The sequence below is a fragment of the Pteropus medius genome, unplaced genomic scaffold, assembly GCF_902729225.1.
Source record: "Pteropus medius unplaced genomic scaffold, Ma_sr-lr_union100, whole genome shotgun sequence".
NCBI lineage: Eukaryota > Metazoa > Chordata > Mammalia > Chiroptera > Pteropodidae > Pteropus > Pteropus medius.
Genome location: NW_024350922.1, coordinates 1,634,736 through 1,660,865, shown reverse-complemented (window position 1 = coordinate 1,660,865; position 26,130 = coordinate 1,634,736). Strand labels below are relative to the sequence as shown.

Below are 26,130 nucleotides of genomic sequence, written 5' to 3'. Positions count from 1 at the left end.
CCCTGTGATTGTGGAAAGTGTGCCTTGTCCTTGGCAGACGATGGCAGGAAGGTAGGATGCATAGTTACAAGGCACCAAGTGCCAGCGTGAGCAACTTCAATTTGATCGCATGGTTTTTCGGTCATTGAGAAGCAATTCAGAATTTTTCAGCAGTGGATCAAGTGCCCAGTTAGGGAATCCTGGTGGTGGCAAGTGTGAGGGCCCAGAGGACTGAGAGGCAGGTGACGACGTGAATGCGGGGGAAGGCTAGGTGCAGTAATATTAGCTGCGAAGACCAGATCAGATGAACACCGAGCGGGTGTAGATGGAACGGGAACCGAAGGCCCAGGCAGGCTCAGATGGAAGCTTTCAGGTAAGAGGATGTGGGGTGGGGAGGCGGCTGGGTTCCACGCGAAGCCTCTGAGTGGGAGGCAGGGGTGGCCATCGGGACGGACAGCACTGGCGCGAAGCCCGGCCCTGACGTCAGCACGGAGCGGGAGGCCTGAGATGGAGATCCAGGACTCATGTGGTGGACGATGGCCCGGATGTGCTCAGGAAGGCTCTACAGACTAAACTGCGGGGACACTCATTTAAGGGACAGAGGAAAGGGAACAGTCGCAGGGCGGGGCAGGAACTGGGGGTGAGGACCCCGGAACAGGGGTTCAGGGCAGGAAACACGGATCCGAGGGCCAGATCTCCCACCAGGACGGACGATGGGAGGGCAGGGACCTTTCACTGCGGTGTCCGCAGAGCTGCGGCGCCTGGCTCACTGGCGCGGTCACTGGACGTGATAATTAAACACTGATGACATGCACCGGGGCCGCTTTGGCCCCCGTGCTGCCCACCGCACCCAGGCGGGGCGCCCCTCCCAGAAGCGTGCTCTGACGAGCACGCGGGCTCTCCTCTGGACTGTGAGACAGGAGCCTTTTCGTTTGGAACTTCCTCACAGGCCCAGTGTCGCTTACAGGCCATGAAATCACTAGAGCAGAAAAAGCTACACCAAAGTGACTTTGGATGAAAGTGAGTCTCACGCGTGATGCTAAACAAAGAGCTCATCCCATCGTTTATGTTTTATGAATTTTCACATTTGCTTAAAAATCAGCAACCCCCGATGACCTTTTAAAGCAGGGGTCCCCAACCCCTGGACTGTGGACTGGTACCGGTACTGGTCTGTGGCCCGTTAGGAACCGGGCCGCAGAGCAGGATGCAAGCGGGCAAAGCTTCATGAGTTTCTGGTGCAGCCGCCCCCCAGCACCAGCATCCCCGCCCCAGCTCCGCCTCACACCATCAGGCACTAGATGCTCGCGGGAGCACGGGGCCCTGGTGCCACAAAGGCTGGGGCCCGCTGGCTGACAGCACCCATCCCTAACCCCCGTGTGGGTGGACTTCCCACTATATGTTGACGTGGAAAGGTCAAGACTGTATAGTGCCAGATTTTGTGATTAAAAAAACCCCAAACAAGCCTTCTGGTTTGAGGGAGAATCCTGCCCAGCGGGGAGCGGCTGGGGTTTCGAAGTCCCCGGTGGTGCCTGGCAGCCAGAGGCGGCCTCCTCCTCCCTGCAGGAGGCCCAGAACACAGCCGAGCTCATGGCGGGCGCTCAGTCCTGACTGGAAACTAGAATTTCTCTGCAGACCAAGAGTGTAGCACAAATCCACGTCTCTTCTTCAGCTTCGCTCAAATCCTCAGGCCTTGTCTTCACTGAAACGGTGCGTAAGGTCCCGCCCTCCAAGAAGCCCCATTATGCCCTCAGGGGATAGCTCCCCGCAGGTCTGCTGTCCCCAAGTGCAGGGGCTCACACCTCCTACTCACAAAACTCCATAAAGTGTGCCTGCCACACGGCATTTATTCACGGCTTCCGTATGTCACCCCTTAGACCGTTTCAGCTCTCCTCATGTCTATCTGTATCGGTCCTTCATCTCGGATGGTGATGGTGACAGATGGGTGAGCCTGTGAGCTACGACTTACAATGACTGGCACTGTGTCACAATCGAAGGGCTGGGTGAATGCTTGAGGAGAAAGGGGGTGGGGGGGGCGAGGGTCCTGAGTGAGGGTCCGGACAGGCTGCCCGGCCCATGGGCGTGGGGGCCCGAGCGGCCCGGGCCCTGCCCTCCCGTCTGCCTAAGGCACAGCGGTGAAGGGCGTGGCCGGCCCCTGTCTGGTCCTCTGCTGCACGGCAGCCCTTGCCGGGGACACAGTGTGACAACGTTCCACTGGGAAGAGCTGCCTGAACACACGCAAGCGGCACCCTGCTGGGGGTACAGTCGGGGTTTTCCCGGAAGGAGCCCCCGCGGCCGCTCTGCCCGGGGATCAGGCCCCCAAAACAGCAGCCCGGGCACCACCGAGCCTCAGAGGCTGACAAGGCACAGAGTGGACGAATGAAAACAGCACATTGAGGACAACTTTGGCTCATCAGATCCCCAGCCTGAGGCGGGGCTCAGTGTCCAGCACGTGGGCAGACAGGACTGGGGCACAGGGGCTACAGACAGGCTCGGGGTCCCACCAGTGCCCACGCCCCAGCCTGCTGCACCCGCCCCTGCGTCCACCCCACGCACACGCACACGCACACACAGGCACACATGCGTGCACATGCACATGCACATGCACACACAGGCACACACACATCTGCAGGAGAAGGCAGAGGCTTGCAGTGTCCGACGTCAGGACGGGTCATCGTGATCAGTCCCAGCCCAGCAGCACAGGACATGACCCAACCCTGAACAGCAGGGTCTGCGTCTCGGGATAAGTCAGGCCGCGCCCAAGACCGCCAGGTCGGGGAAGTCCTTCACCTCTCCCACCTCGCTGAAGGGCTGTCCACCCTGGTTGAAGGTCAGCTTATACCGCAAGCGGACGGGCTCCTGGGTGAGGACAGGAGATGGGAACTCCATGGGAGCGACAGACCAGCTCAGAGAAAAAGCTCCCCACCCAGCGGTCACCAAGGAGCACTATGTGCACGTCACCATGACCGAGGTGCGGGCTTCCCCCAACTATGACGGGACACCCTGGCCAGGACCCAGGGGACTACACGCACCAGGCGAGTCAGACACACGTCCTGGGGGGCCTCCCACACTGTGCGTTCCTGGGGTGCCCACTGCTCAGAGGCCCAGCTGAGGCAGGCAGACGGGCCTCGCCTTTTCAGAGGACTGCATGCACTAGGGAGTGTGTGTCACCCCCTTGGTTCCCAGTCACAAGGATCTGGTCATAAGGTGTCTTTCAGTAAGCCCCAGGGGAAAACAGGCTGGCAGAGGGGACAATGCACCAGCACTGCCAACCACCCCGGAGACGTCAAGGCCGGGCCTCAGTGCACCTCCGCCCGCCTCCCGCGTCGGGGGCCCGCCTCCCCGCTGCCGAAGACATCAGAACCTACTTTGTGGGGATTGTCGAGCAGCAGCATCTGCGAGATGACGGCTGGTGGCATCAAAGGACTGAACGCGGGAAGCTTGGAGCTGGACGCCGGCTGCAGCTTCACCCTCATCGACTGCGGGGGGAGGGGTCCGACACGTGTCAGTCAGTCCTGGTGGGCCGCGGCCCCAGTGACAGCAGGCAGGAACCCGCCCCCGATGGCAGGGCCCACACAGCACCTTGCACACACAGGGTGAGGCGCACCCCAGCCTGAACCCTAACTCTGTCTCTCCTGAGCTCGGCAACCTTGGGCAGAAGGACCAGCCTTCCTGAGACTCGGGCTGATGGCTCGCAGCATGGACGTGGTCACAGCGATGCCCCACAGGACTGGCACATGCACACCTGTCTTTGTCCTGAGCCCCTCCTCTCGGGACAGGCCCCGCCCTGAATCTGGTGACTTGGGCACAGATGTTGACCAGGGGGCCCTCGGTCCCTTGAGAACGAGGAGCCCAACACGCAAGCTGGCCAGAGACCCCATGTCCCCAAACACAAGTCCCCAGCCAGGCACGCACGATGCCACGGCACCGGCCCTAGCCCTTTCTCTCCTGGGAGATCGTACGCAGGCCTCGTGCCCGGCAGCTGCTTTCGAGGTGAAAGGTTAAGGACCACGTGGCTGTGCAGCTGCTGGCAGCTGCTTCCCGGCTCTGCAGATGAGCTGCGGAGAACAGGCCCCAATGAGGAGAGCAAAGTCGGATGACGAGAAGGGACAAGTTCTTAAGGAATCACCTAAGAAGCCACCTGGGTGCAGCCGCACCTAAAGCCAGGGTCCAGGAATCCCCAGCAAACGCACCGACACGGTTCCCTGTTTCCCTCAAACCACTCCGAGTGACAACTCTGCCCCTCACACCTGACCAGAGACAACGTCCCAGCAAAGGACCTGGGGCTCAGAAACGGGAGCCGTCACTGACGGGGTCACGGGGCCGGGCGGCGGACACTCACCTTGGGCACGGCCACCTGAAACATGACGTCCCGGACGGGCTGGGGGGCCGTGCTCGTCATCGTCAGCAGCAGCACCTGCACCCCGGGGTGGCCGGGGGCCCCAGTCTGGGCGAAGTGGAGCAGGACTCTGAAGCCGCTGCGGTCGCACACGACGACGGGCGGCAGGCCGCCTGCGGGGAGGGGACGCGTCACCACCAAATGCCCCGGCGCCTCCCGCGTGTCGCCCGAGCCCTCACGCCCTCTGCTCCGACCCCGGCCCCCGCCCACCACCCTGAGCACGCTGCCGCTCTCGTGTCTGAAGGGACACGCGATTCCGACGAAACGTTAGGAACGCTACGGAAAATGCAGGATGTCATAGAGAATAGACTAAACACACCCTGGATCCCACCCAGAAATAAGCACTGCTGGCGCCTGGGCCTGTTCCCCCTGGTCCCCTGTGCGACCACGTCTGGCTTCGCAAAGCCGTACAGACAGCCGAGCCCCTCACAGTGACGCATGTGATGGCACTCCAACGGAAACCCCAAAGGGACTGTTTCAACTGAGTGAAGAAACGACTCAGGAAAAACAAACAAATGTGAGACTAACATAAAAAAAAAGGGAGGTAAAGCTATTTGCATTAACAAATCCTCCGATAGGAACGAACCACAATTCACAACCTGGCCCCGACTTCGATCCTGCCCGACATCCTTCGGTGTCAACCTAAGACAGGGCAAACGCTAAGAAAAACATTAGCTAAGAGATGCGACGCCACCTCCTGTGCTCTGTCCCCAGGCCAAATCTCCACTCATCACCCCCAGTTTAAGAGCCACTCTCCAAATCCAGAGTGGGCAGGCTGGGCGTCCAACGGGGAGAAAGAAAGGAAGTGGGTAAAACGGGACTTACTGGGCTTAACAGACTCCGCAGGGACAGACACGTGAGCCAGAGGCGTGTCCTGGGAGGACGAGGACGAAGCCAGGGGACCGGCGTCCCACGACCAGCCTGGGCACGGCTTGGTGCCTGGCGCCACCTCCTTGGGGATACTTTTCTGTGGGATGTAATTCCTGAAAGAAAGAGGAGGGATCCAGATGAGCAAAGACAACAGAGAATTCCAGGGGCTGTGATCAGGCTCTGAAGAACGAGATAAGGGGGAAAGGGTACAGACGTGTGTGCGTAGTGAGTGTGTGCGGATGCTGCGTGCGTCTTAGAGCGATGTGACTTCAGGCCAGCGCTCTAGCCTGTGCCTCCGTGTCCCCATCCGTACAGTGGGAACACTCTAGGCCCCGCCTCCTGGGGTGGTCGTAAGAATTAAATGAGAACACGTCTGAAAAGCACTTGGTGGAGAGTGTGCAGGATGAGGAGCCGACGGACGAGGGCTGTGACCATCGAGTACGAATGTCGGGAGGTCGGGCGTCGGGCTAGGTCACCCACGCGACCCCCACGGGGACACAGGCCAGGAGGGCAGCAACTCAAGTCACGCCGACCGCGTCATCTGCACTTCTTTATGATCTTGTCCGTTGGGGAACAAGCTAAAAACGTTTTTGGAGAACTGCAGCCCAGAAAGAAGTCACCCACCACCACCAGAGTGACGGGCCCCGGCGGGCGGGCGACAGTGAGCCAGGGAAGCAGCGCCGGTGGCAGCGAGCAGGACCCCCGCGCGTCCCCCCTGCCGCCAGGGCCCGGTGGTCCCCTCAGCCCGGTCCCGGCACCCCCAGGCTGTCTGGGGGAGGGACGGGGTCCAGGGACATGTGCTTTTACAAATCTGCTCTGTAGAAATGCTGCCCCCAAGGGCGCCCGCCCTGGGAGCTGTGCGAATGTCCACGAGAGGAAAAGGACTCTGTGTGTGTGTGTGTGTGTGTGTGTGTGTGTGTGTGTGTGTGTGTGTGTGTGTGTGTGTGTGTAATGCATAAGTTATTCTGAGGGAAAAAGGACTCTATGTGTGTGTGTGTGTGTGTGTGTGTGTGTGTGTGTGTGTGTGTGTGTGTAATGCGCCTTAAGTTATTACAGAGACTTCGGAGGAGAAAGAATGAAGAGGCAAATTTATATAAACTGATATGGAAATGTGCCAAAGATATTATGGGATATGAAAAAATACCCATTGGTGTGGTTTGTAAACTACGATTGCATTTGTGTAAAAATCAGCCACGATCACCTATTACTACACGTACAGAAAAAAGCAAAGTGAGACCATCTAACATTGTCTTTGGGGGGATAACTGCAACTTTCTATGTTAACTATTCCTCTGCTGATCAAGTCTAATTAATTTCAAATTACACTGTAATCAAGAGAAAAAGCCCAGCCTACAAACACCAAGCCACATCACCGAGTGTGACACCCCTTCAACAAAGCCGTTTTCCGAGGTCCTGCCCAAGGCAGGCCTGGCCCCAACAGCGATGAGCACAAAGAAGAGGTGAGCACCCAAGAGGCCCCGCCCCCAGGCCCCAGGCAGTGACAGCAGCCCGGAGCGCTGCCCGCTCCCCGCCCAGGAGACTCACGGCGGGCCGGCAGGGGGCTGCGGGGCCAGGAGGTCCAGGAGGATGCTCTCTGCGGAGGGGCTCTGGGCGCCACTGGCCGACGCGGCGCTGGCGGGGGGGTTCTGCCTCTCCTGACGGCAACCTGGGCCGGCACCCTGCCAAACCAGAACGGCTGACGTGAGGCCCGGGTGTGCACGACCACGAGCCACGTGACACCGCGGTACTGCCCTCCTGACCCCGCCGAAGCCACCACAGCCCGGGCTGACGACACACGCATGGCTGCGAGCGAGTGGGAGATGGGGTGCCGCTGAAGAGGGCAGGGTGCCGGAGACAGTGGACGGCAGAACTGAGAACAGGCTCGGGCCGCCAAGTCCACTGGCACCGCTGACCAGGCCATGGACCCTACCGCCGCAGCGCCCCTGGAGGCTGGCCCACAGGCCCAGGGGAGAGCGTCCTCACCTTGCTGGGAGCTGCAGCACCGCCGAGGCCTGTGGGAGCAGAGTGAGAGGCACGCCAGTGACCCAACCCGTGTGGCCCGAGAGGGGCACCTGCCTCTCTCCTAGAACAAGGACAGGGCCTGGACACGCGAGCTGCCCAGTCACCCAGCTCATCCACGGCAAACCCGAGACCAAGCGCAGGGTGGGCCTGGCTGAGCTTCCTGTGCACCCGGCTCCCTCTGAACACGGGTACGTGCCCCTAAGGGCCCATGCCCCCAAGGGAGCGAGCCGGGCCAAGTGTGCCCCTCCCGCAAACACCCTCGCTCACCTAAGGCTGCCAGGTCCTGATGAAGCAAAGACGGTGTCTCGGTCCTCGCCTGCTCGGGCCCGTCCGCCCCCAGGTCAATCAGGCAGTCCCCTGCACAGCCTGCTGGAGTCTGAAAGGCTGAGAAAGGTCAGGGTGATCAGTCCGCAGTCAGAGCGTGGCCTCCGGGTCAGAGGCAGCACCTCGCCCCGCCCTGCACCCCCCAGAGCCTCCCGCCCCAGCGGCTGGCATCTGGAACACGAAGGAGCAGAGGTCTGCCTCCCTCCCACCCCAGCACTCAGAGTCCCCCGACGGCCTGGTCACCCTGCACAGTGGCAGAGCTGCCTTCTCCAGCCCAGAGCCCTATGGGGCTTCGTCAGATTTGCCTGGAGTGCTTGAAAAAGGGCAGAGCCCCAGGCCCGGCTCCAGGTCGCCTGGATTCAGAATGTCTCAGCCGGGGACTCGAGAACCTGTGTTTTCAGCAGGACTCCAGTGCCCTGACGCAGCCGGCCTGGCACTAGGGACCACGGAGAGGTCATGCCCGGGCCCCAGCTCCTGTAAGCCAGCTCTCATGACGGGGGGAGGGTAGCCTGGAGGCAATACGGCCACCGGCTTCTGCCCACAGCCAGAGCTGGGGCCCAGCCTGGAAGTGGATTCATGATGGCACACGTGACAGAGGCTGGGTGATAAAACCCTCTCAAGAAAGGGGAAGAGGGCACGCCCTCCCATTCCCGCCCTGCAGCCCAGAACGTTCTGAGGCCCCGCTCTTGCCTGGGACTTGCAAGCAGGCCCAGGCGCTCAGCACATACCTCTGGAGACGGGCACGTCCCCTCCCACGCTGGTCCGCGTGTCCCCGGAGGTGACGCGGCCCTCCATCACCTGTTTGTACAGCAGGACTCCCTGGGTGAGGAGGTCGTTCGCCTGCAGAATCTCCGCTGGAGGACGAGAGGAGACAGAGGCCCCGGGTTTGGCGAGCAAGCACCTCCGTCTTCGTGCGTCACTCCGCAGAGCGGCTGCCATGCGGCTCTCCGCCGGCTCACGTGCCAGACCCCGACAGGCCCAGGCACTCGGCCCCTGGACCCCGACACTCTCCGGGCTCCGGCTAAAGGAGGACTCGAATGTTTTCACCGTCCCCGCCTGCATTGCCCGGCACAACGCTGACGCTGGAAATGCGGCTCCTTCGGCTGAGAAACGACGGCCTTATTTTAATTAATCTAATACTGAACCGGACGCTGCTTTGTCACGTGACGCGAGTACTGTACCTGCCCACTGTGCGCTTCGTGAGTTCTGAACACAGGCCAAGCAGTCCCGACGAGGACCTGACACCTAAATCGAGACGCCCCGAAAGCATAACACACGCCCTGGACTTCGAAGACTTCACGAGCCTCTCACGGCCTGCTTTACCCCAAAACACCTCTCGCAGGGGACAGAGAAGCGACAGGGCTGGGGGCTCCATGGGCCAAAAGCTAGGTCACTTCTCAAGAATGACCAGCTATCCGTTCCCACCGACTTTTAACTGGACAGAGGCTGCAAACTGACAACATGCGGTTCCATTCACCTGGCAAAATGTTTTATCTGGCATGACGGGTTGCTGAAGAATTGGAATCTGATTACCTCCGACTTCATGGCAATCAGAGAAAACACTGAGGGTTTAGACGATGACCACGCCTCAGAAAGCAGAGTAGCAGACACCACGGGCCTTTTGAACACCACCTGCGAAGGATTCTTGGCTCGCCCACAACTGAACCCGAATCTGATCATTTATAAGAAACGTCAGGAACGTATAAGAAATATGAGAAACAGAGACAGGCTGAACGCCACAGGGGACGCATCAGAAAACAAGAGAAACACCACGAGCCGAAGGCCGCGTTCCTCACGCAAGAACGAGCAGAGAGGGAGGCTGGCGTCGCCTGCTGAGGGCTTGAGAACTGTCAGCCGAGCGCGGCTTTTCTTTCTGAGTGACTCAGAACAAGCTGCTAAGAACTGAGGGGAGATCAGCGAGAGACGGCTAGAGACAGGTACGCCAGGCCCTGAGCACCAGCTGCTGCGCGCCTTTGAAATGTTCGGCATTTGCTTCGAAACAGACTGAATGATCAGACGACTGGCCTGAGCAGGTCGCTGGCGATGGTGACGGCCCGTAGGATGCCTACACGGGATGACTACGCAGGTGACTCTGCGACCCACCTTTCTTAGGTGTTCGGAGATTTTCCACGTGAAAGTTGAAGAGGCGTTAGTGCCGTGCACAGGTGTTGGGTAGAATGGCCCGCTGTCCACCCCAGGTCGTCAGCCCGCCCCCTTAGGGCGACTGCCCAGTGCCCGCAGGTGTGGGGCCCTCCGAGATGACCACGCGCAGCTGCTTCCGGCCCCCGCTGGACAGTCATCCTTTCCTGGGGCCTTGGGTGGAGTCTGCTCCCTCTGCCTCCCTCTCACCCGGTCCACATGGGAGATCTCCGCCCACCTAGGCCTCAGACCTGCTGCTGAGTTCTTGCCCAGTCTAGATTCTTTTGGAAATCAGTTTCAAGTCAACTTGGGCCACGCACTTCCCCAGCCGGACGCCATAAAACGCGACGCCGCGCTGCCTGGTTCCCGACCCCGCAGCTGGGGCTGCGCCCTGGGCGCTGCCTGTGCCGCCTGCGCCGAGCAGGATGTGTTACCGAGTGCGTCGTCATCGTCGGTGGTGTCGCTCGCCAGCCGGAAGAGGATGGGCCGCAGCTTCTCACAGCGCGCGTACACGACCTGCAAAACGGGGCTCGGTGTTGGCCCTCACTCCCGGCCCGGCCCTGGGCGCCCAGGTCTCCCTCGCCAGCCCCACACTCAGGACTGTGGGTTTCAAGTCACACGCAGCTGCCACTCAGAAACGGTCAGGGCGACAGCTAACTGCGTGGTTTTTAGCCAACAGGTGAAAGGCACCCAGGTCTCCGCTCAGAGATGGCCCCGCGCGTCTCGGCATGTGGCGAGCATGCTCCCCCTCGACACCCCGCCCCCCGAACAACTTCAGCAATGAGACCCCCCCCGCCGAGTGCTGTTGGTGCCAGGGCCCCCTTTAATGATACTCCCATGACCCCGCTGGCTCTCCAGAACCACCCCCAACGCCTGGCAAGGCTCCGCCACCCTGGAGCGCACTGTGGGGGAGGGCGTGCAGCCTCGGCACCTCAGGCTTCCTGCCCCCAAGTGAGTCCAGCAACTCCCTCACACTCTGGGCCCCAGCCATGTCCCCGCCCAGGGCTGGAGAGGTGGCCCGTGCAGCCCGTGAGAATGGGAGGAGGCAGGAAGGCCTTCCTTCCGCCCGCCCGGCCCTCAAGCACGCCCTGCCACGGTGGCTCTGCCCCTCCTGTTCTGCCGCTTGCAGAAGGAACCCTGGTGGGAGGACGTGGTGGACAGCACGCCGGCCTGACTCGGGTTTGGCTTCAGGCAGCCACTCGCAACGGTGACGCACCGCGTCTCCCAGCGTCGGCTTTACCCGTCACGGATTCTGTCTCCAGCCTCGCAGCTCCTTACCGTCTGGGCTGAGCCGTTCTGAAGCCCACCACGCCGACCTCCCTGAGCTCTGTTGCAGCCTCACCGCAAGAGACCAGCTTTGCAGTGTCTGCCCAGCCCAAGGCCACCGACCACCCTGAGCACAGTCCCCTCTATCCACAGGGAACGGCCAGCACAGTCTCCTCTAAAGCTCTGCGCGATGCCGGTCATCACTGCCCGGCCAGGTAGGTCCACGAGCCCTGCTGGCCAAACGGGGCTTTCCCCCAGGAGGGTGGAACCGCGAAGGGCTACCGGTTTGGCTCTGCCTCGTGACACAGAAGTGGACTGTGAGGCGCGGCTCTGCAGCGCAGCAGCGGGGAAAGCCGGCACAGCGCGGAGGACAGAGGCGGCCTGCAGAGGGAGGCAGAGAGCTGAGCCCAGGGGGCCCGCGGGGGGCCTCAGACGCGCGTCACCGTCACCGCCACCTGCCTGCGCCAGGCGGCGCCCCTCAGCTGGGACAGCAAAGCATCAACGGAACAGAAAACGATAAACTGAACTTCAAAACTAAAGCTGCTGCTGCAAAACGCACCGTCAAAACAGTGAAAATGCCGCCCACGTAACGGGGGAAACATGAGGGATTTGTACTCAGGATAGAGAACTCTGCTGACTCAAAAATAGACAGACGACCCAGCTCAAAAATGGGCAAACGACACGAACAGACGCCTCTCCGAAGATGACACATGTGGCCAACAGACGTGAAGGAAAGCTGCCCGTGATCCCCGGAGACACACGAGGCAGAACCACGCTGGGAAGGCGGCTGTTAATGGGACCAACGCTCACAGCGGCGGGCGGGGTGCGAAACGCGGACCCCCGCGCACGGCCCGAGGGACTGAAAACGGCGCAGCGATCGGGCAGACGGCGGCACTTGTTCAGATGAGCAGTTACCACACCACGCACTCCTGGGGTTCACCGGGAAGGATCCAAGCTCATTCCCACAAACAGCTGGCACACGAGTGTCCCTGACCTGACGACATCCACAATGACCTGAGTGAGGGCATCAACGCCCGGCTGACGGAGGACGCGCTGAGACGTGGCGCAGCCACACAGCGCTGTCACGCAGCCACGGAAAGGAACGAAGCACACACGCCGCGAGGGACGCGGAGACCGCAGGCGGGGCAGGGAGCGGGCTCCGTTCACGCGCCGCGTACAAACGGGCGAGTCCACGGAGGAAACAGAGCGGCGGTCATCTGGAGCTGCGGGAATAGGGTGGAGGGGGACGGCTAACAGGCACGGGGTTTCTTTGGGGGGTGATTCAGGTATTCCAGTTACATCGTGTGATGGCTGCTTAACGTCGTGTGAATTCTCAACAAAGATGCTATTTAAAAAAAGATCTCAAGACGTAGTTAACTGGACGCTCAGCGCATGACTGGCGATCCCACACCTGAGCATCTACCCCAGAGAAGGGAAGATGTGCGTTCACACAAAACTCTGTACACAACTGGCCACAGCAGCTGAGCTCACGATCGCCCAAAGCTGTGAACAGCCCAGGGCCCCGTCGCCGGGTGAGTGCGGGCACACGGTGGTGCACGCGAGCGTGGACACCACTGGGCGTGGAAGAGGAACAGACTCTGGGTACAGACTCAAGGGATCTCAAAAATTATGCCGGCCTGGTGCAGGGGAGCCAGACCCTGAAGGGCACGAGCTGCCACGGCCCACTGACACGAGTCTAGGAAATACAGACGAACGAGAACGCGCAATCCGACGGCTGCCTGGGGACGGGGGGAGCGGGAGCGAGGGATGCCAGGACCCGCGAGGACACCTGGGGCGAGGGACACGTGTACTGTCTTGATCGTGATGACGGCCGTGAGGACGGACACATGTCGAAACCCACGACCTCGCCTCCCGCGTGTGGCTACCTGCAGGGCCCCCTGGTCCGGCGGGGCCGGCCCCGGCCCGCGGTGGGCGCCCAGCATCTCCCGCAGCGCCGCCACGTGGCTGCGCACCTCCTCCACGGCGCTGGCTCTCCTGGACGCCTTCTCCGACCTCTCCTGCTCCTGTTGGGGAAGAGGGTGGACGTGAGGGGGCGGAAGCCCTGGAGAAAGCCCGCGCTGGGGACGGCAGGGGCACAGTGTCCGCTCGGTGGGTGAAGACAGTACGCAGGGCCCGGCTTCCCAGGGGAGACCATGCCGCTGGGGACGGGCGACCTCCTCCTCTGTCTCTCCCACCTCGATCCGAGAAACAGTTCCCACACCCGGACTCTGTCGCACGATGCCTGTCACCGGGACAGCAGTGTCTGAAACGCGCTGAGCGCCAGACACAGGTGCTGGGAAGCGCGCACCACGGCTCAGCTCCTGCTCCCAGGCACTGTCCCAGCTCAGGGCCAGGAGGCCACGCCTGCTCCCAGCTCGGCACACGTGCACGCGCGTGCACACACACACTGCCCGACCTCACATGCCGGCCTGCCGGACGCGGGGGACGCCCACCTCCTTGACCAGACTCTTGATCAGCCGGTTCGCGGCCTGCAGGTCCTCGGGATGGCTGCTCTTCAGAAGCCTCGTCAGGAGCTGCAGCGTGAACAGAGCGGGTGGCACTGAGCCGGCCGTGTCGATGCCAGAGGCAGCGTCAGCAAGAGGGGCCAACATCTTCCACACGCGGCATCTGACCGAAGAACCCTCACAGCGGGACGGGGCTGCGAGCATCACGACTATCCCCACAGACCCGTGCTCGGTGGGCACGGGGGGCGAGGGGAGACTGCATCCCCCAGGGACACCTGGCCAAGTCTGGAGACATTTCAGTTGGCACACCTGGGGATGCTATTGGCATCTAGTGAGTAGAGACCAGGGGTGCTAGAGACACGCGAGTGAACTCTCCGGCCCCAATGTCGCAGTGCCAAGGCTGTCCCACACTGTGGGCTCTACGATTCAAAAGGCCTTGGGGACCCTGTTCCCTTACCCCTGGCGCCCAACAGAAAGCCTGGCACCCAGAGCTCCTCCGCTCTGTTGGACAGGTGGGGACTCCGAGCCTCAGGGAGTGGAAGCAGCTGTGCACAGCGACTCGGGACTTTGCTCCTCCCTGTTCCTCCCCCCTGTCACTGCGGCCACAGCAAGAGGAGCCAGAGAGCACAGCAGCCAGGACACAGCACGGCCCCGCTCAGCGGCCTGCGGGGACTGCGCGGCCACAGAGCATCTGGACCCGAAGGCGGGCCACGGTGAGAGGCACGGCTGCAAGGGGGACCCAAGGACACCCGCAGCCTAGAGCTTTCACGGGCCTGCACGCTCCAGACCTGGTGAGCGGCTGAGATCTGTGCCCTGCCCACCGGTGCCCTCGGGCGCCTTCCCACTTGAGGCTCCCAGGATCCAGGCCTCCACCCCACACCGGTGTCTGAAGGGCAGCTATTCTGAGGAGCGGCAGGTGGGCTCAGGCTCGCTGTGCTGGAGGCGACCCAAGCCAACATACGCCCACCGCCCCCCACCCTGTGGTGCCCACAGCACACGGCTGACACCGCACTGCCCACCCAGGTCACCCCGCGTGCCCTCCTCCCACAGGGGCACCGTGCAGACAAGGTGCAGACACAGAGAACGTGGCATATAACCTGGCCCACCCACGAAGACGACGCCCCGAGCTGGTGCCACCTCGCTCCTGAGAACCTGCTCCAGAGAGCTCACTGGGCCCTCCTCTGTCCTCCCATGCTGTGGCCTGGAGCCAGAGGCCCAACGAGAAGAGCTGTGGTCAGACTCCGGGCCGGCCCCGAGGCCCGGGAGGAGGTCCTCACCTTCGACTTTTCTTCGTCGGCATCAAAGATGGAGCTCCTGGGCCAGGGAGAGGGCGGGGGCAGGATCTTGTCCGCTGGCAGCTTAGGGTCTTGCTTTATGATCCCTAAAACGTGAAGTTCGGGGAGTTAAGAACCCACACGGGACCCACCGCCTCCTGCGGGGCAAACACTGCTGACGACCTGAAGGGGGCAGGCCCCAGACCCGCCCACGGCCCCACGTCCTCCCTCGCAGAGTCCACGGAACCAGCATGCAGACGGGGACGTCAGAGCGACTGAGTAAGGGCAGAGCCGCAGTCATGGCCAGTGGTCTGTGGCCATAAACGCACTGACCACTCAACTCCGGCGTGTGACCTCCCAGGGCCCAGATTCTTGCGGGACCCCAGCACCCGGGAAGCAGCCATGGGAGTGCACGTGACAGGGGAATCGGTCTGCCACAAGGCCAGCTCCTTCCTCCGCAGGGCCCAAGACAAGGGGCGCGTGACCCCGGCTCCCACGCAGAAAGGCACGCTGCGCCCTCCGACCCTGACAGGATACTGGGCAGCAACGGCTCTTCTGAAACCCTGCAGGGGGCCGCGGTCTCAGGGCGACAAGCAAGCAACCTGGAGTCCAAGAAAGGACGTGCCTCGGAGGAGAGGGAGAGGTACCACCACCACGGGTGGCTCAGCCCACGTTTCAAAACCCGCTTCCGGGCCGGGGTGGGGCCTCTGGGCAGAGGTGGCGAAGGCACTGGGGCTCACGGAGGCTGCTCCCTCTCCAGACCGAAAGTCTGAAACTGCTGGGGGCCAGCACCCGGGAGCCCTCGGAGCAGCCCTGACACCCCACCGCAGCAGGAAGGCAGACTGCAGAGACGGTGCTGTGGGCGGGGTGGGGCGGGATGACGGGTGGCCTTGCCAGGACCAGGGACCAGGTGCCTGCCTCAGATGAGGCTCAGGAGAGCCGTGAAGACGCGGCCAGCCCCGGGCTGGCCAGTCAAGGACCGGGCGATGATGGCCGCGAGGGCAGCGACAACGCCTGATGGACGGCGGCACGGTGGCCCGCGGCCGAGACCGGGCGCAGTGAGGGCCGCCCAGCCGCACCACGCGGCCCCGGCTCGGCTCTGCCCGCCGCGAGGCAAGGCCTGCCCTTCCCGGTTGCCTCGTGCCTCAGCCTCCGCCGACCAACGAGGTGCCCAGCGTTGGACACGCAGAACCGCGAAGGAACCAGGACCGCGAAGGGAGGCGTGGGCGGCACCTTGCTTCCTCAGCATCTGGTAGGCGTCGCGGATCTTGATGTCCTCTGGGAACCAGACCGTCCAGCTGAACAGCACTTCAATGACTCTCCCTTTCACCTTGTCCGTGGTCCAGGACCCCAGGTACTGAAGAGGGGAGTGAGAACTACTGCAGCGGGGGGTGGTGCGCAGAGGACAGGCCGCACCGCGTGGGGGAGGGGGCCTGTCTGTGTGTCCTGTGTTCCTCCAGAGGGGTTCCAACTGTCAGCCTCATCCCGACCCCAGGACGGGAGGGAGCTGCAGAGAGTCCCAGACCACGGCTGAGGCTCAAATCGGCCGTGCCTACGCCACTCCGTCTGAGGCTGCGGAGCAAGGAGCAGGCAGGCCCCTGCTTGACACGTGGCTGGGCTGGGAGGCTGCCGCCCGGGCCTGGCGCCACGGCGGAGGGCACGGAGGCCTGCGCCTGCCGCCTGTACCCTTTACGGTGAAAGGTGAGTGTAGTGCTGTCCTTTGTTCTGGTCTCTCCAGTAATGATGGAACCAGGGAGGGGGTCCCAGGACCCCTAACTTTGGAGTTGGTCAGGCAGAGAGCAGTGACTCGGGGACCCCCGAGACTCGCAACTACGTCTAAAGCTGGAGTGGTCTGGGAAGGTTGAGCTCTGCCTGAGCAGGGTCTGCACTGGCTGGGCGGCTGGCGCCAGGATGGACTGCATTCCGCTGGAGGACATGCAGCATACGCGGGGGGCGGTCACCCGAGAAGGTGCAGGACAGAGTGCAGAGGACAAGGCCAGAAGTGCGTGAACTTCAAGCCACACCTGGTGCCTGTGCCATCTCTCCCAGGACACTGGTCTCCCAGCTAGAGCCCCTTGCTCGTCGCCCACCCACCCACCCGCCAGGCCACCCCTACAGGGGCCCGGGAGATGCCGCCCACCGAGGCCAGCGATCGGGGGTGAGCAGGCTCCGCATGCAGGGCCTCCTCCCTCTGCCCCCACGAGCCTGACACGGCTGCGGGGCTCGTGCACCAGCGGGCCTGCCGTGAGCAGAGCCGGGCGGCAGGAGCGAGAGGGCCGGGGCGGGTGGTCAGGCCCAGGACACTCACCTTTGGGGACAGCACTTTGATCAGCTCATTCAGGAAGCGGAACTTGGCCACCTCACCGTGGAACTTCTCTCCGCAGTGGGTCACACACGTCTCCAGCACCTGCGGACACAGGGTCGCGGTACGGGGCAGCCGCTGGCTCCAGCAGCACCCCAGGCCTGGCGGCACCCCCAGAACCAGGGAACGCGGTACGGGGCAGCCGCTGGCTCCAGCAGCACCCCAGGCCTGGCGGCACCCCCGGAACCGGGGAAGCGTTTTCTCAGACTGTGAGGCCGCTGAGTTTGAGAGAAGTGGTGACGTTTTCAGATTAAGAAAAAAACATGTTTGTTCTTGCTGTGACAGGTCTGTGCCCAGCAAATAGCTCAGTGGGATGTGTCTCCTAAGGTGACCCCATCTTTTAAGGAGACTCGGGTGCGTGACAGAGGCAACACGTGACAGGCGAGGCCCAAGCCTGCTAAGCCACAGCCTCGCGCTGGCACTCCAAGGGCACGTGTACCCACACGGCCCACGCTGTTTCACCTTTCAAATTAATCACCAATACTGATCCAGAGAATTCGGGTGAAGGTCTAGACTTATCGTTTCTCTTCCAAAGCAGGAGCTTCCTGCAACGATGGGCTCAGACTCACGTCTGGCAACAGCAGCTGGCGCCCCAGACCGGGCGTGTGTGCCGCAGGGCTCCGGGCCTCACCAGGGCTGCTCCTTTGTCACTGGTCTGGCCCCTGGGTCCTGACCTCGCCAGCCCTGATCCACGAAGGCCAGAAGGCATGGTACCGGCCCCTGCCTCCCCCACAGCGGGCTCGGGGCTACCCTCCAGGAAGATCGAGGCGGGCATCGGAGCCCCGGCTCCCCGCAGCCTGCTTGCTCCTGGGCAGCAAGCAGGAACCGCAGGCACCCCACCGTGCCGAAACGGGCCTGAGGCGCGGGGCAAGCTCACCGTCAGGGCGTGGAGAGCTTCCCTCTCTTGCGGAGACTGGATCTTGTGGGCCAGCAGCCAGGGCGCGTGGGTCGGGCTGTAGGGAGCAAAGACGCCTGCACTCCGGGCAGAGACGAGGAACTCGCCCACGTGCCGAGCCCACCGGGCCGGGACGATCCCCCTCCAGCTCGGCCCCAGAACACAGGTGGGACGTGATGGGCATGCAGCCCACACACAGGCCTCTGAAGGCAGCCAGCCCCCTCCCACCCCGTCCCGGCCAGGGCATCCCTGAAGCTGCAAACTGAGCAGGGGGCCGGCCTGGGGGGACCGGCCTGTGGGACGGTGAACGTCTGGTAAACACGATCGAACTTTCTGCTCATCTCAAAACGCTGCATACTCGGCAACATGCCGAGTGAACAGCTGGACTAATGGTTTCACGCCTCGGTCCCACCAGACGCTCCGGAGGCAGGTCCGACAGCGACCCCAGCCCCCCGCCTTTTCTCCGGGAAGGGCACCCTCAGCCCTGCGGAAGGCACGCATCTCTTGTCCTCCGCTGCTCCCACCCCGTCCCGGCCAGCACACCCCTGAAGCTGCGAACCCTTTTGAGGTCGCCTCCACGTGCTGTTTAGGGCACTATTTAACTTGTTTCAGACGACGGCCAGTCACAGACTGCCTATTCTAATATTTAAAACAAACAAACAAACAAACAAACAAACAAACACGAATTTGCTATTTCTAGAAAAACAATTGTTGTCAGTGGACCGTGAAAGGGAAGAAACGAGAGAAAGCCTCGCTGTTACAACAGTTCTGAGAGAGACGGCTCCCACTCAGCTGGAGGTGTCCCAGAGTCAAGCATGTGTGGAAGTCACCTTACCCATTGGGATCAGTGTTCACCTGGTCACAGAAGTTCTGGATAGCTGACCAGTCCTGTTCTGACACACTTGGGTCTGTGGCTTTATCTGCCAAGAAAATAAAAAAATTAAACCATAATAAAAAACATACGTCTCCTTCCCCCGCAAAAATACGGCAGCCAAGAGCTGCGATATCACGCCTCTGGGGAATCAGACCCAGTAAGCAGACAGGCCGTGCCGTCACCATCATCAGTCCAGTGTCCGCCACACGACATGGCCTCAACCAGTACAGGCTGATGACTAGACAAGCAGGTCAGCTGACAAGCTACTGCCCGGGAAGGCTCCACCCCCAATGCAGGGTGGCCTGCACGTGCCTGCTCTGTGCCCTCGTCCGGGCTCCCTGACTGTGGCCCTGTGACAAGGACAAGCAGGGCTGGCATCTGGAGGCCACGTGTAAGTTTCTTAGCTGTGACAGGACGGAACATACCACGAGGCTCTGGGTGGCTCTACGTGGCCCTCCCTCCATCTCTCCAAAAGCAGGACCCCTACATGAACGCCTTGGCGTGTGACGCCCTCCCTGGCCACCCTGCATAAGACGCCTCGCCATGCGTCACGGCTCGTCCAGTCTGAGCAGGGGACCTGCTCTCCCCTACTCCTCAGACGCTGTCCCTCCCTGCCACCGCCCACATTCCCACGGGCCCAGAGCCATCCACGCCAGGGTCCCTGGGCTTGGTGAAACCCGAGGACACAGCATGGCAGGGCATCAGGGCACAGCCAGGAGCAGGAGGGACCCGGAGGGGGCTTCACCAGACGGCTGACAGGAGGCCACGGCCCACCGAGGGACGGGCCATCCTTGACCGCCCTGGAGTTTGGGGTGTGCATCTCCCCGGTGCAGATGGCCGCAGCTTCTTCCTCTCTCCCTGCTGTAGCCTCTTACAAGCCCCACCCAGCAACCCAACGGGGATGCCTGCCCAGGTCCCCACCCGGCAGAGCCAGGCCACGCCCTCACAAAGGAGTCGCTGAGACCCCATGTCCAGCCCGGCCCACCTGCCTCTCCAGTGAATAGCTTCCTGGCCCTGACCGAGCTCCTCCCAGCTCTGCAAAGACGTCCAGGCCACTGAACACCCTCTCCCCGCTCAAACCTCCTTCCCCACTGTCCAGTCCCTGATCCCCTTCCCTTCCGGTCACTCCAGACCCCAGAGAACTGCAGTGTAGCCCCTGCCACTGCAGTCACGTTCCTGTCACGTGACTTCCCACTGCGGTCACGTTCACGTCACATGGAAGTGATGGGTGTCCCCAGCTCAAGAGTGAGACTCAAAGGACCCACCCACCGGCTCCTTCTAAGGGAAAGAAGGTGGCAAAGGAGAGCGAGGGATGGGGTCATCAACTCCCACGCAGCTCCGCCTCCCCATCCTCCGTCCTCCGGGCTCCTCTCCCAGGCTCTGTCTGGGAACACTGCCCACCCTTTGGGTCCCAGCCCCTCCTTCTCAAACACCCTCTAGGCCTCTCTTCTCCTCCCGCCCCCAAAACGGGAGCCGCCTCTGCTCCCTCCCAAGACCCTTTCTCCCTGTCCATTGATAAGGCGCTCTAGCTCCGCCCCTTACCGGTTCCGCCCGGTCCCTCGGCTCCCTGAGCCTGCTCCTCAACTAGTCAGGAGAGGGTGTCTCCCAGGACAGACACAAGAGGTAAAAGAGACGGTGTCTGAAGTGCTCAGTACAGTAGCCAATTCTAGGTAATCAATAAAGAACAGCTCACCTTATTGTTTGTCATAACACTCGGTCTCTGCCTTTCACGTCACAAACACGCACTCACGCTTTTCTACCCCTCGGGGGAATCCGACTCTCCATGGCAGCAGCCACGCGTTCCCAACAGAGCCAGTGCAAACCCTTGCCCGTGAGCACAGGATAGTCACTCACAAAATAAATTAGGGAAAACAGTGATTCTCAGAGATTCTGGTTAAGGGGGTCTGACCCATCTAAAATAATTCCACACCGTGTACGCCTCCTTAAGTTTTCCATTCACTGCAAGGTCAGGGTGGCTGACACCTCAAAGGCATTCAGAAGTCCACGAGGACCAGACCTGGCGGCAGAGAACAGCAGGCGGACCCACTGGTCTGCGAACGCAGCCCTCCCCCTCCCCGCCGGGTGCAGAGAGGACGAAGGGCACCGGCTCCTCCCGGGAGAGGAAGAAGCCTCTGGGTCTCTGGGTGGCCCAGCCGCGTCCTGGAGCCCGACGCCCGCGAAGCAGCAGGGAGAGCTGTGAGGTGTGAGCGCTGCTTTTCTATCTGTAACTTGAGGATTCATTCGAGGTTTCCTAGAGCCCCGCAGAACAGCAATATTCGCCACACCCGCCTTTTGTAAGAACCTGCTGCGAGCCAGATGCCAGGCTGGGTGTTTCCCAAGGACCCCTGTCCTTAAACCCTCAGAACTGAGGCTGGTCCTGCGACCTCACTACCTCACAGGAGAAACCCACCCAGCCACGAAGCGAGACGACCATCACAAATGCGGTCCCGGGTCTGGCCGGCGCCAGGGCCCACGCGTCCCCCGGTGGAGTGCCAGCCCCCTGCAAAGGCAGGGCCTCTCTGGGAGCCAGCCTCTTTGCTGTTCTTGCCCCTGAGCCATCAGCTCCCCGAGGCGAGGTCCGCCACCCTCACAGGCTCCCTGCCTAGGACAGGTGTTTACTGAACAAATGAATGGAAGGTTCGTCTCCTACTATGAGACTTCAGCCAGTTAGCTGGACACGCTGCTGATCCAGGAGATGGCCGCTCCAGTACTGAAATCACTGGGGCTTCCAACACGCAAGCCTAGTTGCTGAGCTATTTCAGAAGCCTGGAGCTTCTCCAGAAGACACGACTCCCAGAGGACCAGCCACAGCCACCAGCCAGAGCTGCTGGCACCGGTGACCCCAAGGAGCAGCCAGGGGTCAAAGTGGGCACGGTCACAGCCCACAGGCCTGAGAGTGGCCACCCCTGCACCCAGGCGGGTTGCTTATCCAGCACGGGGACGGGGCAAGTGGCGCTGCCGCCACGGACGGGCTTAGTGAAGGCACCGTCTGGGCACTTCGGGGGAAGTCAGCTGAGAATCCAGCTGTGAGTGAAGTCCTCACCCCAGAGTGCCTAATTCAAAAAAGTAGATCATCTCGCACCAGCTGCCACCCGACCTCCAGGGCCCGCCCCGACCCAGCCCAAGGAGCAGCCTGCGCTGTTCTGGGAGCCCTGAGGCTGTGGGTAGCCGTCTCCGGGGAGCATCTGGAACTCGATCCTTCCGCAGTAGCCCCTGGAGTGGGGGGTCGCCCTGCAGGAGGCACACGGCAACCCGCCCAGCCAGCAGCCACTCCATAAGGCACTTGCTGAGAGCTGAGACCCACCACAGGGCTGACCTGTGCTGGCCTCCAAGGTAAAGAATGGGCTCGGCCCGGAGCAGCTGGGGGTATAAACACGCTGCCATCCAAACACTCCTGACCCCCGAGGGAAGCCTGACAGTGGGCCTGGAAGGGGGACAGCAGCTGAAGGAGGCCCAGGCGGAAGGGAGGACGGGGTTCAGAGACCCGACTCCCAGGCCACACTCACTAGCAAGCCCAGCGTCCCAGAGAGCTGGACAATGCGCTCTGCCTTCAGCAGCAGACTGTCCACTGCCGGGGACTGCTCAGGCGGACGACAGCCCACGAAGTGTCTGGGAGAAGGAGGCAGCTCCGTGTGCAGTCACACGAAGCGATGACCAAGATAACCACGCGGGGGGCTCCAGAATGCGCGGAAGCTGCTGTGCGTATCTTTAAAGCACAAGCTTCTGGGACCAGCTTCCTGACATTCCTCTGGGGGCCTGTCCCCCCCAGGTCTAGGTCCGGTGTCCTTCCTTTATTTTCCTTGGTAAGCCAATACGCCTTTGCTTTCTGCCACCCGCGACTGAAGAAACTAAAGATGCTAACCCGCCACTTCCTGTGTGCTGTGTGCCAGGCGTGTGCCAGGCGCTGTCCTGAGTGCTGGCCGGTGTTAACCCCTTTGACCCTCACGACCGGCGGGCGGGTTCATTCTCACTTCCGTCTTAGACACACAGTGCCTTGTGTCAGTGCCCGCCGTCCAGTGGTCCTCAGAGCCACCTCAGTGACGTCCCTCTCCGTCCAGCCTGGGCCCGAGGTGCAGCCCTTCCACCCCTCCCGCCCCCGCCACACCTCTCTGCCCCGTCCTTCCGCTGTGCCACCTCTAGCGGCCGCACCCCGCCCTCAGCGTCTGGCTTAAACCAGTCCACTTTCTCTGCTCCTCTTGGGGGCGGGGGGTCATGCGACCTTGAGATGACAAAACACAGGTGTCTGAAGTCCAATCAACACTCCAGAGTCGGAACTCTGAGGACCTCGGGTGGGGCGAGGAGAGGTGCCCTGGCCTCTCCCCCAGGGCATCTGGTCTCAGGTGGTGGTCACAACCAGGAAGAGGGTGTGTGCCAGCAGCACCTGGTGAGCGGGTCCAGGGAGTCTCCGAACCCCTAGCACACGAGACAGGCCCCACGACCAGAGCCAGAGCATCAGCAGTGCGAGGGTGAGACCCTGTTCCTGAGGGTCCGGGGCTCCCCTCTGTGCCTGTCACCAGCCCTTCCCAAACATCCCCAGCCTCTTCCACCTCGGCCCCTAGCACGGGTGGGGTGGGGTGCTGGTGGCCACGGCAACACCTCCCCACGTTACTCCTGCCCAGCCTGCACCCACCTGACAAACTTCGCATTTCAAAGCCAGTGCCAGCTTTTAAAACCTCAAGAGACTTCACATAAAAATATCGGTTCTCAGCCCCATCTGAAAACCTGGAAGATCCGGCCACCTTGGGACATCAGCCCGAAAAGGCTGGACGAACCGCCTTGGGCTGTCAGAGTTCCCTCCTCTGGCAGGGCAGCTGCTCCCTATCCTCTGACCCCGCCCATCTGACCTTTCCGCAACTCCAGCCTAAGCCTCCTGTTCTCCAGCTCCTCCCAGGCTACCTCGTCCCCACCACTTAACTCAAAGATGTCTCACCACGAGCGAGGCTTTTCGTTGCCAGTGCCCAGGGCCCCTTCTTCCTCACTCTAGTCCACCCTTCAGCAGCGAAGCTACCTACCACTACAGCCCTCCCTTGAGACCCAGACGCCCACCGTCCCAGCCCTACCCCTGCCGAGTCTGCCTTCCAGTTCTTCAGGCTACGATTCCCGTCCGCTTAACTGCCGAGCTCCCCCACTGTCCGCTGTAGCCAATGCTTTTCGTACTCACGGCCCCCTGGACAGGCTCACTGAAGCCCGAGCTCACCTCCAGACCTCACGCAACTTGGGGCTCAGCGACCGCCTGGGCCGCAGCACCCAACCTCCCTAAACCAGCTCCTGCTTGCCGATGAGGCATCTGCAAGCCTCCAGCAGCCGGGCTGAAACCAGGGACCCGCCCCCACTCATCCGGTTTCTGGCCTCCTGTCTCCAGATCGAGCGGGCTCATTATTCCTACTCTCCATCCCAGTACCTTGGCCCTACATCCAAAAGGGCTCTCAACCTGCTCTCCCTGCCTGAAGCCTCAGTTCCTTAGCCAGCTCAGCTCCACGGGGCTGCAGGTGATGGATGGATGACTTAACAGGTACCCCTGACCAGGAATTCTCCCGCTGAAACTCCGATATCCCCCCGCCCCACGGGGTAAACCAACGTGCTCAGCCCCTTGGGGAGCGGCCCCAGTCAGCGCGCTGCTTCCTTTGCGGACTCCGGAGGCTCTGGCCTCCAGCGGCACTGACCTTGCTCCCAGAATGCTCCAGCCTCCTGTCCCCAGCTTTTGCACACGCGGTTTCCTGTGTCTGAAATGTTGTCGCCTCCACTGTCCACTCAAATGCTACGTCTGCTAAGACAGTCCCCAGGAAAACAAACCAGCTCCTGTCACCGCTCGCGGCGCAGGCGCGCCCCTGTGCGCACTGCCACGAGCGCTGTTCAGCCGGGACCCCCTAAGAAATGCCTGTGAGCAGGACCCCGTGTTAGGCACCGAGCGGGCCCGAGACAAGGCGCGCATTCTTCATCCTCCGACTCTCAAGTCCTCCTCGGCAGCACGGGGACAGTGACACCCGGCCCCCCAGGACGGGCGTCCACCTGCGCGAGGCACGACCCACAAGCGGTCCGCGCAGAGTGGACACGCACGGTCAGAAGAAAGGGCTGGTTCCGACTTGAAAGGCGGCAGCACAGACCCTTCCCAGCTCCCAAGGGTGCAGGGGTCCCCTCGGGTCTAAGCGTCCCCGTGGCTACAACGGGGTGCACACCCCGGTGGCCGCGGCTGAAAGGCGGCAGCTGGGTGCTGGGTGGGCACTAAAGTCCCGGCCGACGGCGGCCACTGCGGTACTGCTCCTGCACCGCCACCGGACGGCGGGGCCTCCCTCGGGCCCCCGGCGCCCCCCACGCCCTCCTGCGGGGAGGGAGGCGGGAAGCGGGCCTCGCGCACGGGGCGCCCGCTACTCACTGAGCCACAGCTCCAGCGCCGCCGCCGCCCCCGGGGGCCCCTCGGCCGGCTCGGCCCCCGACGCGGGGCCCGTCCCGGCCGCCACCGATGTCGCCGTCGCCGTCGCCATGGTGAGGCCCGGTGAGCCCCTGCCTCCAGCTGCCTCCGCCAACTGGCGCGCTCCAGCTGCCGACGCGGCGGGCGCGGGGCCGCACGTGACGGGGAGCGGGGGGCGGGGCCTGCGCGGACACGCCCACTCGGGCCCGCCCCGCGCAGGCGCCGTGCGCGCTGCCCAGGTGCCCCGCCCCCCAGGTGCGCGCCCCGCCCCCCGGTCACCCGGGCCAAGCCCAGGGAGCCAACAACCTCCCGAAGCCCGCGGCCCCGGTGCTCCGCAGGCAGATATACCAGGCAAAAGGCAGGGCGCAACCGCTCCAGCGCGAGGTTTGGACAAGGGCTGATTCTTTCAGCGCTTCATTCTCTCCGCCTCCTGCTTTATTTTATCCGTAACACATTACACCATCCGCGTGCTATTTACTTGCTTGTCAGTTAAAGGGGAGTTCCGCTCCCCGAAAAGTCATGGTTCTCGTACATTATGAAACGGACACGTGTTAAATATTTTCTTCAACTTTAATGAAGCGAGGGAACCCAGCAAATGCTATAATCCGTCCCAGAGAAGTCAGAAAAAGGGCAAATTCATACAGAATACAGAATGTCAGAACAGATACGCAAGTGGACACAAAATGAGCTTTTCTGCCAGCAGTGAGGGCTGTCCATCTAGCCGACAGAATTAATTTACATGTCCCTAGGTAAGAATTATTTACCTTGCTGAAAGCTACCCAGAACAAGAATGTGAGACAGCTGAGACCACGAAAGGCTGGGAAGAGGAAGGACAGTGTGCTGTCCATACCAGGCA

At 62.2% G+C, this 26,130-nt stretch overlaps 1 protein-coding gene across 1 annotated transcript; it reads right to left on the bottom strand.

Annotated features, from left to right (window-relative positions):
• Nucleotides 1-1,016: 1,016 nt before the first annotated feature.
• On the bottom strand, nucleotides 1,017-25,400 carry GGA2 (golgi associated, gamma adaptin ear containing, ARF binding protein 2). The gene is made up of 17 exons (XM_039840221.1): nucleotides 25,239-25,400; nucleotides 18,827-18,911; nucleotides 17,974-18,049; nucleotides 17,043-17,141; nucleotides 15,968-16,091; nucleotides 14,738-14,841; nucleotides 13,449-13,529; nucleotides 12,882-13,019; nucleotides 10,164-10,245; nucleotides 8,319-8,444; nucleotides 7,534-7,650; nucleotides 7,228-7,256; nucleotides 6,790-6,923; nucleotides 5,201-5,358; nucleotides 4,319-4,488; nucleotides 3,345-3,455; nucleotides 1,017-2,835 (listed from the first exon to the last, which is right to left on the bottom strand). The coding sequence occupies exons 1-17, from the start codon at nucleotides 25,345-25,347 to the stop codon at nucleotides 2,725-2,727; spliced, it is 1,854 nt and encodes a 617-aa protein (XP_039696155.1). The 5' UTR covers nucleotides 25,348-25,400; the 3' UTR covers nucleotides 1,017-2,724.
• Between the last annotated feature and the right edge of the window lie 730 nt (nucleotides 25,401-26,130).